At 42.2% G+C, this 15,281-nt stretch overlaps 1 protein-coding gene across 2 annotated transcripts in view; it reads right to left on the reverse strand.

Moving 5' to 3' along the window:
• Positions 1-15,281, reverse strand: part of Pmi (Transmembrane protein Pmi) — an 80,089-nt gene that overhangs the window by 41,615 nt on the left and 23,193 nt on the right. Inside the window, exons 3-4 of one of the 2 annotated variants that reach the window (XM_067113533.1) lie at positions 4,560-4,672; positions 2,239-3,974 (exon numbers count right to left, since the gene is read on the reverse strand). In XM_067113533.1, coding sequence (XP_066969634.1) covers positions 3,936-3,974; positions 4,560-4,672 — 152 coding nt within the window. In that variant the 3' untranslated portion in view covers positions 2,239-3,935. Of the gene's footprint in view, positions 1-2,238; positions 3,975-4,559; positions 4,673-15,281 lie in introns of those variants that run through there. The other variant, XM_067113532.1, reaches the window with a different exon arrangement.

Here is a 15,281-nt window from a genome sequence, read left to right on the forward strand (position 1 = left end):
TGAATGCAAATGAAATAAAAAATATTAATAAGATGAATGTTTGCATAATATACTGCTGAGTGAGATATGCACAAGTATTAAATAGGATACTCTAGGCCAGAGAGACACTGAAGGCACTAGAATAACAGAAGTCTTACAGTCTTTGAAATAGAAATGCATCTCATAAGAAATGGAATCATTATACTCAACTAACAGATGTGGCTCACAGAGTTAATACTTCAGCTGAAAATTATACAAGGAGCTTTTTCTGGTAAAACTCAGAAGTGAATGGTATACTACTCTCAAATCTGCACTTTTTGATAGTGTAGCCACTGTTTGATCTCAAAGGAGTTACACTCTCATGGTCCCCCAGGGCTTCATAGACAGACCGACAAATCCCACAGAATTCTCTTATAGCTGGTCTTGGCCAGAATAGCGCATGTTGGCACAGTGAAAGAAAATAAGACTCAGGACAGGAGGGCTATATCTTCTGTCCAAACAAACTACTACCTCAGTTTTTCTTTCATCCTACTCACACAGATGTGACAATAACGCATATGTCGGCTATCTTCCTCAATACACTCGGGTCTGTAACAGAGTTCATTCATCCTCAATGTTTGCTCCAGCAATAGTGTTTGACATTGCATTTGTCGATCATCATAACACCACCCAAGCTAAGTACATAGTCTTTTGCACTGCCAAGTCCAGCTCCTTCAAGGTTTCCCATTCTGTGGTCCCTGAATAAGGTTCTTAGATTTCTGTAATCCCCCTCAATTCAACTGACCCAAAACAGCTACAACTCATATGCTCCAAAAGGCAGTCTTCTTGACTGCATTGGCATCAGGATCTTGGATTATCAAATGGGCTCTCTTAGATAGGGACATCATTTCATCACTCATACACCTAGTTGCTATTTACTGCTGTCCCCAGGTCTATCATTCCTGGCCAAGAATGAGGACCTCTTAAAGGGAAAAATCCCCTTTTCTGATAGGGGAACTCAATATTTCAGATGAAATATTATGCCTGGTTCAAACACTCAAGGTTTACCTAGATGTCACAGCAAACATCTGAGGTGGTCCTATTTTTCCTGCGCCTTAGCACAAACAAATCACTCTCTAAACATGGGCTAAGAGTTATTTTAGTTTCCCTCATTAAAAATGCAGACCCTCACTCCTTTCCTAAGTCGAATGTCGAATGAAATCCAAAACATGAGTACATAGTAACTTTCTTTGGAAATGTTTCCTTTGAAGAAGTCTAAGAGTGTAAGTGGTGGTTATAAGAGGTAGTATTCGTGAATCAAGGAAGGCACAATAATTCCACACCCAGACTTGACACAATTAGTTAAGTCACTGTAAAACATATATAGTATATAGGTTTGTGTGTTTCTTGTTCTTTATTGCCAAACCATAGTGGGTATCCAGAACAAAGAAAACAGTTGATAACCTATGACCTTACCTATCACTGTGCCAACATGCACTATTCTGGCGAAGACCAACTATAAGAGAATTCTTTGAGATTGGCTGGTCTGTCTTATGGAGCCTTGTGGGGGATCATGAGTGTAACTCCTTTGAGGACGAACAGCAGCTACTAAAAATAAGTTCTTTCTATGTTGAAACCTGATTTTTTTTTTTAATCAGCTCAACCCTGCCCCCTTTCCTTAAATCAAACGGTTCTGTCCCTCTGTGTCCAAACAAATAAATCCATTTAGGCTGACAGTAAGTAGAGCCTCCTTTTTGTTTTCCTACAGTTTAACCAACTAATTTAGCTTTGTGGTCCTGTAACACTAAGAATCTTTTACCTACCCTAGATGCTTAAGGAAGTATAAACCAAATGGTAGTTGTCTTCTAGTTTTTGGGAAAACTGCTGATTGCTTAAATTTTGTGTAGCCAATTATTGTACTGAAAGTTAGATAGAAGGAGTTCCAATTTTGCACTTGTTGGAAAATTGGTAATGATACTCCCTTAACTAAACAGGGGAGTGTTAGCTCTGGTCCTACTGTATCAATTGTCACACAAACCCATCCATCATACAGACCTCCTTGACACTCCAAAGACATATACAATTCCCATATCCTGGAGACAAAAACAGAAAGTAGTAACTATCTTCCTCAGTTTTGTACAGATTTATGGTGACACAGTGAGAATAGGGTAAAGCCAGAATAAAACTACCATAGAGAATGAGGTAAAGTCAGAATAAAACTACCATATGACAGAAAAGTAAAAGAAACTGTTGGTAAATTAAGTTAAAAAAACCACAAACATAATTTCACTTTTCATTTTAACTGCACAGTTAGGAAAAACACGCAGTAACAAAAGGAAATATAATACAGATTACAAATTACAAACTCAACAAGTATGTAAAAAATGCTCCCCAACTCCCACTTGTCTAATTTTGAAAGTAAAGTACCTCATGATTAACACAGTCAACTGCAGCATTTAAGTCAAAACACATCATATGAATTTCATGGTCAGACTCTAAGAATTTCTGCACATCAATGGAATAATATTAAAAGAAGAGCATCACACACACCTAGATTCTTGCAAAATACAAGCTGCAAACAAGGAAACAGATGGGTACTTTCAGCATGGACATTCAACATTTTACAATTACACCCAATACATCTGATACAAACAAAGAACGAGATAAAAAGGAGCAATGGATACATGAAGTGATAAAGACTGCATGTGTATATTGCAGTTACATAGGAAATATAAAGTGAAAGTGTGTAACGTGAAGCTGTTTTATACTGACTGAGATAGACACCACAATTAGTTATCACTGTATATTCCAGAAGGATACATGAAATAAACAGTAATCAATGAGAATGCTTGTCTTCACTGAAATATGAGAGAAATAAACTACATTGCAGAGACATTGTATCTTACTCATTTACATTTTTATCTAGTATCCACTCTCAGTTTGTTATAATCATGCCCTGATAATTAGGACTTATTCTCGATTATCCATTATCTAGCAAAATCTAGAGACACAGGGCTCAGAGTTCCACACCTGTTTACCAACACATCTGTGAATGGCTATTCTAGAAACGAAATACAGTATCTGTATCTAGAAAAAAACCATGTCAGAGGAGCATTAGCGTATTCAACCGTGAAATCCTGTTTAAGATAAAGATACTTCACCAACAAAGATCCAAAAGACAGTCCATCAAGGAAACCTTTAGTTGTCTCCTCTTCTGTCAACCAAAAGAATTGACTAGCTGAAGCTTGAGAGATCTCATCAAGTAACCCCAACATAGAAACTTTTTCTGTGGCCAAGGATAGAATGAGTTAATGCATGCAGCCATGTGGTAGCTGATGGAATCTAGTCAATCTTTGACAAAGTTTGGTCTTACTACAGCAAAAACTGTAACCTCTCTCAACTCTGAAAAAACTACTGTGCGAAAAATATGGGATTATGCTAATGACAGTTTCTTGTTCCACTACGCCTAAAGAACCCTTGTATACAAGCCCAGCTATTACTATTACTGATGCTGAATCAATCCAGAAATTGCATTTTGGACCATGATTAAAGAGAAGTAAATTTCATTCCTTTCATTTGCCCTGAAGTCACTTCAACTAGTAAGCACTGATGCTGTCTCCTAACACCCATGGCTGCTACAGGAAGCTGTTCACGTCTACAGCAATATCAGCCATGATAATGATATATCCAAAAGGTTTAATTTACTACATATTGAATCTACTGATCTGTTCAGGCAGGGAATGTCTTAACTGCACTTGTGTCTGATAATGGGTTTCCATGGCAGATAACTCACAAAATCCAAACATACTCCCAGAGAGGTGTTTAGTGGTGACAGATCTTCCTCCTTCATTAGTTTTTATAAAAAGCTGCCATAGTCTCTTTCACATGATAATCACTGGGTTCTGCTTCTGTAAACTGTCGGACGCTAGTCTGGTCAGAGAGTTCAGGTATGGATCTCGCCTAGTCTATTTTCATAATCAGCCTCTAGGACACCCATAACTGTCCATGTAATGGTCCTGATGAATAATAATGAAGACAGAAGACAATGAAAAACGTAACCCCAAAATTCATAGTCAATGCAAACTTTTTTGTGGAGACAAAGCAAATAAGATAACTCCATGAGTGTGGGTGCCTGACAGACTAACTGATTGCTAATAATAAGAATTTGAATAAAAAATGGTAAAATATAAAAGACGGGTAATTTTAAAGCAAGGGTTTGTATTTTTCATGAACTTAGCCTGTTATGATTGGCCTTATGGAGTTACTGTATTAAAATAAGTAAGAAGATAAACATTAACATTCACGTCATAATCTAGCAAGACTGAGCAATTAAAATTCTGTATCTAGTAATTACAGAAATCAAAATCAGCAAGCACATTTTGTATCTATTGACGATAACAGATGAACTTAACATGACCAATTCAGCAAATACATTTTGCTTCTCTTCATATTCAACGAATAATGGGACAGGAATCCTGATTACTAGCTACTTACAGGATATGAAATTTTATTCTCTGAGCGTTTCATATTCAAGCTACCATATGACAAAAACATTGAGAAAACAATAATGTTTAAAATATCAAGATTATTCATGCATTTACCTGATATTTACAACAAGGATCAAACTGCCAAGATGCTGTATATACTCCAGTGCAGAAGAGAGAGAGAGTGCCAAGAGGAACACAAACATAAGCTGTATCTCGCCATATAACTCCTGAAATTGACAACCATATGGAATATGTGATATAGACACAAAAATTATTGCAATTATAAGAACAAAATTCTGTCCCAAAATCTGAATAAAAGATTTTTCACAAACAATAAGCAGTCTCAATTTGTTGAGTAAAACTGCATTTTCTAATAACTACCAGCTAAAGACAATAACTCTATACACATAATTATAATTTTATTATAGACTGCTATGAAATTACCAACTGCCTTTTGCCCTTGCGTGCACAAGTTACCTCCAAAATACAATACAGTATACAGTAATTTCACTGAGGTGTTCTTGAGAGGAAACTGCTACTTTGACTCCCTTATTCACATTTTATGTATTTCATTGAAAATAAGTGGATCAAGTTCATACTGTACACTATTAAGTGCTTTTTCTTGACTAACATTAGTTCCAACAAATTCATACATCTATATCAGTTTCAGCATACAATAAACCCCCCGTATTCACATTCTCATGATTCGCGGACTCACACATTCGCGGGTTTCTCTGTGGAACATATCTAGCCATTATTTGCGGAAAATTCACCCATTCGCAGTATTTTTGCACTGAGAAATATTCACTAATTACTGTATTTTCATATAATTTTCATGAATAAATGCACTTTTTGTGATAAAACTATTAAAATACTCAGGTATAAGCATTTTTACAGAGTTTTCTTGTGTTTAAACTGTCAAAATGGGCAGTTCTAAGTGTTTTTAGAGGGGTTTTAAGTATTCGCGGATTTTAGCTATTCGCTAGGGGGTGTGGTGTGCAACCCCCGCAAATACGGAGGGTTCACTGTATTATTAGAATACACCAACTGCTTAATCCAGCTAATTGCATGACTGTTTTCTCTCACATGAATGAAAATTTAACTCTTACCCTGTGCATGTCTTATACATTTCATACTGTTCAGTTCTCTTCTGCAATAATTTTCCAGTCTGACTAATACAGAATCTGTCATGTGGCATACATGGGATCTCATAAAGTTAACCGTTGTAAGGGATTTTTCATTGTATATTTATTCAGAAAGGCCAAATCAACACTGAATTTTCAAGAAATTGAAGATTATCTTGAAATTTATTACTGTATGGTAGTACAAGTAAATATTCTGTGTTACATGGTCCTCTACCATTATCATCATTAAACAACTTTTTTGCCATTCTCATAACATCACTGAATACTCTATTAGGATACTTGAAACTACAAGCTATATATCCTGACCAACATACAGTCGATCCTTGGTATTCGTGGGGGATGCGTACCACAACCCCGGCAAAATAGCTAAAATCCACGAATATTTGACACCACTCTAAAAATGCTTATAACTGCCTATTTTGATAGTTCAAACCCAAAAAACCCTCTAAAAATGCTTACAGTATACCAATACTTTAATAGTTTTATCACAAAAAACAGGCAGTCTCCTGGTTATTGGCAGCCTCGGTTACCGGCGATCCGGTTTTACGGCACTTGTCTAGCGACAACGATAACCAGATTTTCGTTGCTGGTAACCAATTATCGGCGCTGATAACCGGTTATCGGTGCTGATCGCCTCTTATTGGTGGCGCTGATCACCGGTTATCGGAATCGCTAACCGGTTATCGGCTCCACTAACCAGGGACCAGTGCTATTATCGCCGATTTTCAGTTAGCGGCGATTTTCGGTTGTCGTCACACTGTCGGGAACGGAACCCCACTGATAACTGGGGACTGCCTGTAGTCATGAAAATTATATGAAAATACAGTAATTAGTGAATATTTCTCTACAAAAAATGCCACAAATTGGTGAATTTTCCGCAAATAATGTGTATATGCGTTCCACAGAAAAATCCACGAACAGGTGAAGTCGCGAATCTGGAACCGCGAATAGGCAGGGGGCCCCCGGTACAACTGATATTATAAACAAAGATGTAACTGATTGCATTATTACTGTGATCAGGCAAAAAAGTACATAACCAGAAATACTAGTAGGTTTCTGTATACACTAACCTTCCCTTTAAGGGCTGTTGTAGGCATGGCAGTAAGGGGTTTAAATTTTGTTTGGTCACGACTATTTTTCCTCGTCATCTATTACCTTTTCTTCTTATTATCCTACGTTCTTGACTTATCCCCTTGCTATGTGTGGTATGGGGCCAGTGCTTTCAGCACTAGCCTTCATTTGTACTACGTAGGGCTTGAGAACATTTATGTGACACAGGTGCATTACTTTGTGGCAATCAAAAGTCCCCACCACAAAATTATGGCAGTTGACCTTCACAGTGGTATAGGACCCTTGGTACAGTAACCTCTGAATTTATCAGTTTTCTTTGCTATACTACCTTCTTAAAAGTAATGCAGCTTTCAGTTAATCTCTTAAGATAAATGTAGAGCACAGTTTAGTTTGTTAGAAAAAATATGGAATTAGTCATGGATTACCCTTGATGTTCAAATGCAGGCTATCCTATTTAGACTTGTTCAGACTCCCAGACACTCATATGGACTCTCACTTTTTGCGGAAACTCACTGTCTAATGGCGAAAACTAACATCTGGCACACTTAGCCTATGCTTGAAAACCACAAAAGAATGGGAGCTGACTTAACAGTGGCCTAGTCAAAACAAACTTGGACCATTGGTGATAAAAGGGGAGAACTTGTGCGAACACTGACTCTGATAGCTAACTACAAACTCAGGACTGCTAACGACGGATGTAGGTGCGATGTAATGGGTGCTAGCAGGAGCGAAGCCTTGCGCTAGCAGGTGTGGCGCCTTGCACGTTGGCAGGCGTGGCCCCTTGGACCCTGGCAGGCGCACCTTGCACCCTGACAGGTACGGCGCCTCGCATGCTGGCAGGTATGGCACCTTGCATGTCAGCAGCACTCACAACGGATCGCAATAAGTTATCTGAATCGGACGAATCACTAGAGTAACTGTGGGACAACAGGGACAAACACAAGATCTAGACCTATACAGCAAACCCCCTGTATTCATGGGGGGATGCGTTCCAAAACCCCCAGCGAATAGTTAAAATCCCCGAATACTTAGAACGCCACCCCTCTAAAAATGCTTATAACTGCCTATCTTGAAAGTTAAAATACCAAATGCATACTGTACTTAAAGTATCATCCTCCATCAAATATACCTTAAATTATTATCCTATTACTGTATTAATCTTTGAAATTATATTATTGACATCATTTCAAAGCCATCTTAAACATTAGTACAATATCCTTTAAAAATATACACATATACCACTCCAGCAAAGAGAGAGAGAGAGAGAGAGAGAGAGAGAGAGAGGAGAGAGAGAGAGAGAGAGAGAGAGAGAGAGAGAGAGAGAGAGTGAGTTTATCTCTTTAATCTCTTGAGGAAGGTTAATCCATTTCTATTTACAAAATTTATATGTTTGTTTTTTGTCTTTCAAAGATGTATTAACTACACATTTTTAAAACATTATGAACACACACACACACACACACACACAAACAGTGTGCATATGTGTTAATACCAATTGGTTAAAGAGACTCAAAATCTTTTCCTGAGAGAGAGAGAGAGAGAGAGAGAGAGAGAGAGAGAGAGAGAGAGAGAGAAAAGGGCTGAACTAAGTATCTATTTATTGATCTATCTATTATTTCTCACATTTGGCTAGAGAGAGAGAGAGAGAGAGAGAGAGAGAGAGAGAGAGAGAGAGAGAGAGAGAGAGAGAGAAATTGATCTGATCACATTGTGGCAACATCTACCTACCTTTGGTCAGAAATGTAGTAATTTGACATATTTGACAGGTTCACCTTCCCCACTGAGCTCCAAGACTCAGGAAAAGATCAGGGTTGAAATATGTTTGTTTAAAATTTTTCATAAGTTACTATAGAAATGCATAAATGTAATTACAGTACACTATTATTATTATTATTACTATTTGAAAATTACTTATTATTAGGTAAATAATCTATTTACGGTATCGTACAAAACAAATAAGTATACCATAAAAATTCTATCTTTTCCTGAGAGAGAGAGAGAGAGAGAGAGAGAGAGAGAGAGAGAGAGAGAGAGAGAGAGAGAGAGAGAATTATTATTTTTATTTGTTATTATTTAATCTTATTAAACTTAATATTAATATTGAAAATTAGTATTGTAAATCATTATTTTATCATAAAATGTATATGTAGATACAGTGCAGTATTTAGTCAAGAAAATAATATGAAAGTACAGACTATTGCTCTACGGAAAAATCCACGAATGGGCGAGTTTCCCGTGAATAATTTATAGCTAGGTTCCACAGAAAATTCCACGAATCACTGAGTCCGCGAATCATGAGAACGTGAATATAAGGGGTTTACTGTAATAACTGTCCTACGTGACCGTTATCTAACTCTTGTCCATGAAGGACTGAAAGCAAAGGCACGAGACAGGGGGCACAGTCCTAAAACATTCTGGGATGTTAGTCCTCGTCTGGAAACTAACCCAAGACTACCAGGCCACTCGGCAGGTGGAGCCCATGGGACAGGAAGAGGCTGCGTTCGCGGAGTGGCCAAAAGAATGAGGGGACGCTGTCCCTGCCAATGCACTGGACACATACAGAGCAAATGACACAAATAGTTGCACATAGATTTAACTGACTCAATCTAATTCAATTAAATCTAGCCTACTACAGTCGTCCTCTGGTATTCGTGGGGGATGCATACCACACCCATCTGCAAATACTAAAATGCCCTCTAAAAATATTTATAACTGCCTGTTTTAATAGTTCAAACACCAAATGTATAACTTAAACTATCATCCTACACCAAATATACCTTAAACCACTTTAATATCATTTCAAAGTCATCTTACAACATTTACCCTTAAAAATATATGGCTTACATCTAAGTGTGAAAACTATTAAAGTTACCCCTATATCCAGGAGCATCCATTTTCTCTCATACAGTATTGAAGCAGTCCCATTTTCTTTTTACAGTACATAGGGGAAACACTGGGATTCACAGATAAGGCAGTCCCCGGTTATAGACAGGCTCAGTTATCGGCGAGTGGGTTTTTCGGGGCTTGTCTAGTGATGAAAATCGGCAATTTTCAGTGCAGATATGCACCGATCTCTGCTTATCAGTGCCAATAATCACATATTGGTGCCAATACAGTACATACCTAAAAGAGGCGTCGATAACCTAAAATTGGCAATTTTCAGCGCTTATCAGCACTGATAAGTGCTGAAAATCGCTGAAAAACCGCTGAAAATTGCCAATTTTCCGTTATCACCGATTTTCGCTTATCGTCACGCCATTGGAACGGAACCCCCGCCAATAACCAGGGACTGCCTACAGCTAAATATTGTACTGTACCTAAATATTTATATGCATTGAAAAAAAATTACATTTTATCAATATTTTGCTGTTTATATTAATATTAATATTTGAAAATTAGTAAAGCCTTTTTCTGAGTCCAGTCCCGTGTCAGCCGGTGAAATTCCATTACAGCACGAATTTCAGGTATAACCTTTGCTAGATATACCAGAGAAAAGAGCTTTCAGGAAAGCTGGGGTTACTACCCCCAGTCGAGCGTCTTCTAGGAAGGCCGTCGGTATAAGAAGGTGGAGTGAATTACCACTACCACGGAAACCTACTCGAAAGATCTCTCCTTATCAAAATCCCGAACAGAGCGGTGAGCCGCTACAGCCCCACACCAAACACCCGCCAGACGGCGACTTCCAAGCAGCCACCTACCATTCCATTTTCAGCACGTGAAATCACTGTTTTTGTGTGCCTCGGCACCATTATTTTGGATTTTTCTGTTTTCTGCGATGGCGTCGAGCAGCTTTACCATTTCAAAGTTAAGTACCATCTTCTTGTGGGGTTTGTTCTATTTTTGGCTGTTACGGTCTCGTATTTTCATAAATATTGAGATCTTATTATGTCGCCACGGCGCCCCGCCAGCCATGTCGCATCAGCGAGGCGTCTCCTTCTGTTCTTTTCAGTTGGAGTTGTCTCCTCGCCGTTATAGATATATTTGCCCCCTTGGTTCCTTCCTGGTGGTTCCCTTGCGTGGCTCCCCCTTATGAATTACGTTCATTGGCCTACTGGCCTTTGTGGAGTGATGCCCTGCCTAGGGTACCCCCAGGTTGGGTTCCTGTTGTTTTTTGGTCTTACGAAGGCTACTTAATTTTTGCTTGAAGATGGTGCTCTTTTGTAGTTTTATTTTTATTTTTATTGTTTTTATTATTTTATTGGGTGGTTTACCTGGGTGCTGTGCAGCTCAGATCTAACCGCTTCCCAGTAGGCTACGCTTCTCTGTTGAGCACATTTTAGTTTTTATGAGTGATGGTTATCTTGTGAGTAGGCTTGTTTGCTTCCATCCCCTTGCCCTGGGTGGGAGTTCAGGTTGAGGGAGTTTTGTTGCTGTTTTCCTCCCGGGATCGTTTTGGTGGGCAGAGTGAGCTCCTTAGTTCTCTTCCTCCATTTGGGGGGAACCGAGTTCTTGGGATGTGTTTCCTCTAGGCTGGTCGCCCCTTGCCCGCCATTCTCGATCCCTGGCTGGTTCTCGGCACAAAAATTTCTCTCCCTGTTGCTTCCTCCCTCCTTTGCCCTCCTTTTTCCTAGCCTATTTGGGTTGTTAGTCCATATTAGGCTCGCCCTAGGTAGGAGTCGGGCTTCCGGGTTGGTTGCTTCCAGTCATATTACCTCTCCAAGATTCATTGTCTGGGAGGTATGGTGCAGTTGAGCGTGGTGAGCTTCCCCTCTCCTGTTCCTTCCTGGTAGCCTACTCTCCTCCTTCCCCTCCCCTCTCCAGCCTTGCTCTACTGGTGCGGGTGACGCCAGATGGCGTTTTCTCGGGGAAGTTCAGGACTCTCCTGTTGGTTGAGGGATTCGCTCCCTCCCATATCATCCCCTAGCATCGCTGTTTGGGGTTGGTGGTTTGTTTACGAACGTGTTCCGTCACTCCTCGTCTCCCCTGTCAAGGCCACGTTGATACGGTAATATATATTGCTTCAGCCTATGTTATGAACATAATGAGCATTTTACCAAATCTTTGTTCCCTCCATTGCGGGAAGTAAAGAGAAGGTTTTTCATTTTATAGGAGCGGATCCCTCCGTCCTCTTGAGTTCTTACCATCACTTGTTACTGTTATTATTTTTAGATAAGTCTGTTTATCTACAGGAGTACTCTCCTTAAATTCATTATATATATTATATATACGTGAGTCCGGTCCTATACCAGGGTCTCCGCCCGTTATTTACTGGCAGCCCTTGCTGGTTGGTTTCCTGGTCTCTCTTTCATTCCCCCGAGTACTCGGGGGTCTGAAATCCCACCTTCCACTCTATGTAATTTAGAGCTTATTGGCCCAGTTTATGATAGGAGTTCTTCTCCGCGGAGTATTCCGGTTGCAGTTGAGTTTTCGGCCTCGCCAGCTTTAGTTTGCTTAGGTGGGAGGGTTCATGTACTTTTCTACTTACAGACTGTTCGCTGTGAGGAGCCGGGGTGCACCGCCTCCCTCCAACAACCTTCACGGCTCACGTAGTTTGCCGGACCCACGCTGGTTGTGCGTCCGCCTGGATGACCTGGTTGTCGGCACCCTGATGGTTGTGAGGTTTGCTTCGCTTCTGCACAACTGTCCAGGATGAGTTGGTAAGTGACAGTCTTTACATTACTCCTGCTTTATGCTCCTCATATTGTATATTGTATATTGTTTATGAGGTTCCCGGAATGTGTTTTTCGTCCTTAGCTAATTGTTGGTTTCCACAGGCGGACTAAGCTTCAAGTCTGCCTGGAATCCCTCCGGGCCTGGGTGGCTGGGTTTGGCAGGAACGCTCCGCCGGGAAGCCCTACGCCCTCGGACGCTTGAGGGACTTGCTCTACCCCGCGCACGGGTGGCGACCGAGTGCCTGAAGACCTTGCCACCCCTATCATCCAGCAAACAGGATGAGACCCAGCCACCTCAAGCGGATATCCACTCTACTGAGGTCTCGAGGATGTTGCCGCCATTAATCTTAACCTGGAACCAATGAATATAGAGCAGGACCAGGTGGTAAGTGGTGAGGTAAGTGAGGTTGTTGGGCGGGCCCCCTTTATTTGACTCCTGCTTCATCCATTTCTTTCCTTTGCAGGTTTTGTGAAGTCTTCTCCCTTGGGTGATAGAGCTCCGTCTGCTATCCCAAGTTGAAGTTGAAGACTTCATGGAAGGCGAAGGGCCACAAGTCCTCGACTTCCAAGAAGGCATTGCCCTTCTGCCGAGCTAAGGTTTCAGGACCTGCAGCCTCCGGGAGCAAGTCTGGTTCCCAGCAAAGGCGCGCGAGTAAGAGGGCTGCAAAACCAAGCCCTCCTCGCCAACCTGCTGGGACGCAGAGGCCTTTGCCAATCAGCTTTATAAAGCGTTTTACAGAGGACCTGGATTCGAGATTTAAGCAATCTCCGAGAAGTTGGCCAGTCATGATAACATACTGGCGGGAATGGTCACCCACCCCAGCCGAACCACACAGTATGTTATCCCCAACACTGCGGACCTCCGCCGTTCGGGATCTTGACAACCCTTGGCGATCGCTCTCCGGCCATCCAACATGATGGCAAGCTGACACTTGATGGTCTTGGTACGAGACGGTTGGAGGAATTGGAGTTCTTCCCCCGATCTCCTGCCCCTTACCCAGGCTTCGTGAGACTTACGGAGGAAGCTTGGATTCGTCAGACAAGGTTCCTAGGAGACTGTCATCGTCCTAGGGACCAAGCTCATCGGCTCTCCCGCGACTTGACGGAGTGGCAGGGCAGACAATCTGGTTGACTCCTTTCAAGGGCAATCTGCCATGTTCGCCCTGGGAGACAACCTACCCACCTTGTTGACAAAGTCGCTCTGGCACGGCCCAGCGTGCTTCGATGGTAACTCGTTACCCGCAGCTAAGGGAGACAGACCTACTTCCTGGTATTCCCAGGAAGTAATGAGTTCTGGTCAGACGCCCGTCCACTTTCACGGTCGGGAAGTTGACCCCTTCTGCGCTTCCCACTTAAGCGAGCAGCTCCCAAGCTGCCGAAGCTTTTGAAAGCGGAGTTTGATGCTCGGGTTAGAAAGTTAGCCCGGTCGTTGAACTCCATTATGCCTTACTGAAGCTACTGCCGCCTCCTGCTCGGACGAGCCTTTTCTTTCAGGTTTTGGCTAAATCTTGTTGGCAGGCTTCCAGTCTGACCTATTTGAATTTATCATGGCCAGACTGGAATGTAGGAAGTTCATCTTTGCCGATCACGACTATCCGCCACGAGCCTAACAAGCTCGTGAAAGCTCGATCTGGGGACCTAACCTCTTCCTGAGAGGAGGTCACGAGTGTTATGGCCGAGGCCACACGGCCAACCAGAGTCTTCGCTCTCGCTGGGGCATTGCGCTTTTATGCGTAAGACCCCAGAATCGGCCGGCCCCCAATCGAGAGAGGTGAGGCAAACGCTTCAGGAGGCATAAGAGGCCCCACCATCAGGCGGTAGTTCAAGCCGTCCCGGTCCCGGCAGTAGCGCAGCCTTCTACTTCTAAAACTCACCCCAACAGTATGTGCTGGTCCAACCAGCTGCACCCTCCTATGTGGCCTCACCGGCGCACAACCCCACATATGAGGGCCGTGGTTATTTTCACGGCCTTAATAGGGTTGCAAGGGGAGGAAGAGGCAAAGCCCCCATAGAGGGAAGCCCAACACCACCCTAAGGGGGACCTGGACGTGGTAGGGGAACAAACCCGGCTCTCTCCCACTGAGAGAACACAGGTAGGCGTCGCCTGTTTTGGTTCAGGGACCAATGGACCTTCAGCCCTTGGGCACAGCATTGTGTCCAAAGGACTAGGATGGAGCTGGATCAAAACCCTCCTCCTCTAACCAGGTTTTACCAGCCACACACATCAATCCTAAAGGATTATGTGACAGAATTGCTCAACAAACGAGCAATAAAGAAAGTAAGGCACCTTAAGTTTCAAGGCAGGTTATTCACTGTTCCAAAAAGACCCGATCAGCAAAGAGTGATCCTGGATCTGTCGCGTCTAAATCTCTACATAAAATGCGACAAATTTAGCATGCTTACGGTAGCTGTTGCATGGACTCTACTTCGCGTGGAGCCGTCACCACACTTATCGATCTTTCAGACGCTTATTATCACGCCCGGTTGCGCGGAACTTCTCTCAGTTCCTCGGTTTCAGACTGGAATCAAGCCTACTCTTCAGGGTCATGCCCTTCACGGTCTGAACATTGCGCCCAGGATATTCATGGCTGGCGGACACGGTAGTACACAACAACTCCGGTCTCAAGGGGATATCCCTAGCAGCATATTTGGACGATTGATAATTTGGGCACCAACAGTTCGGAGTGTCAGAAAGCCCGTCCATAGTCATCAATTTCCTGGAGTCGCTAGGTTTTCAACTGAACAGAGAGAAGTCCCAGTCTGACTCCGAGTCCGGTTTCAGTGGTTGGGTCTCCAGTGGGATCTGTCATCTCACACGCTGTCCCTTCCGCCTCCAAGAGGAAAGAGATAGCATCTCTCACCAGGAGATTCTCAAAAATCCATCAGCATCCCGCCGGTCCCAAGAAAGGGTCCTGATCTTCAGTTTGCCTCAGTGACAAACCTGCTATTAAAAGCGAAGTTAAAAGACATAAACAGAGTGTGGCGGAGTCGAGCCAATGTCAAGCTCA

This window comes from Macrobrachium rosenbergii, chromosome 12 (assembly GCF_040412425.1).
Source record: "Macrobrachium rosenbergii isolate ZJJX-2024 chromosome 12, ASM4041242v1, whole genome shotgun sequence".
Taxonomy (NCBI): Eukaryota; Metazoa; Arthropoda; class Malacostraca; order Decapoda; family Palaemonidae; genus Macrobrachium; species Macrobrachium rosenbergii.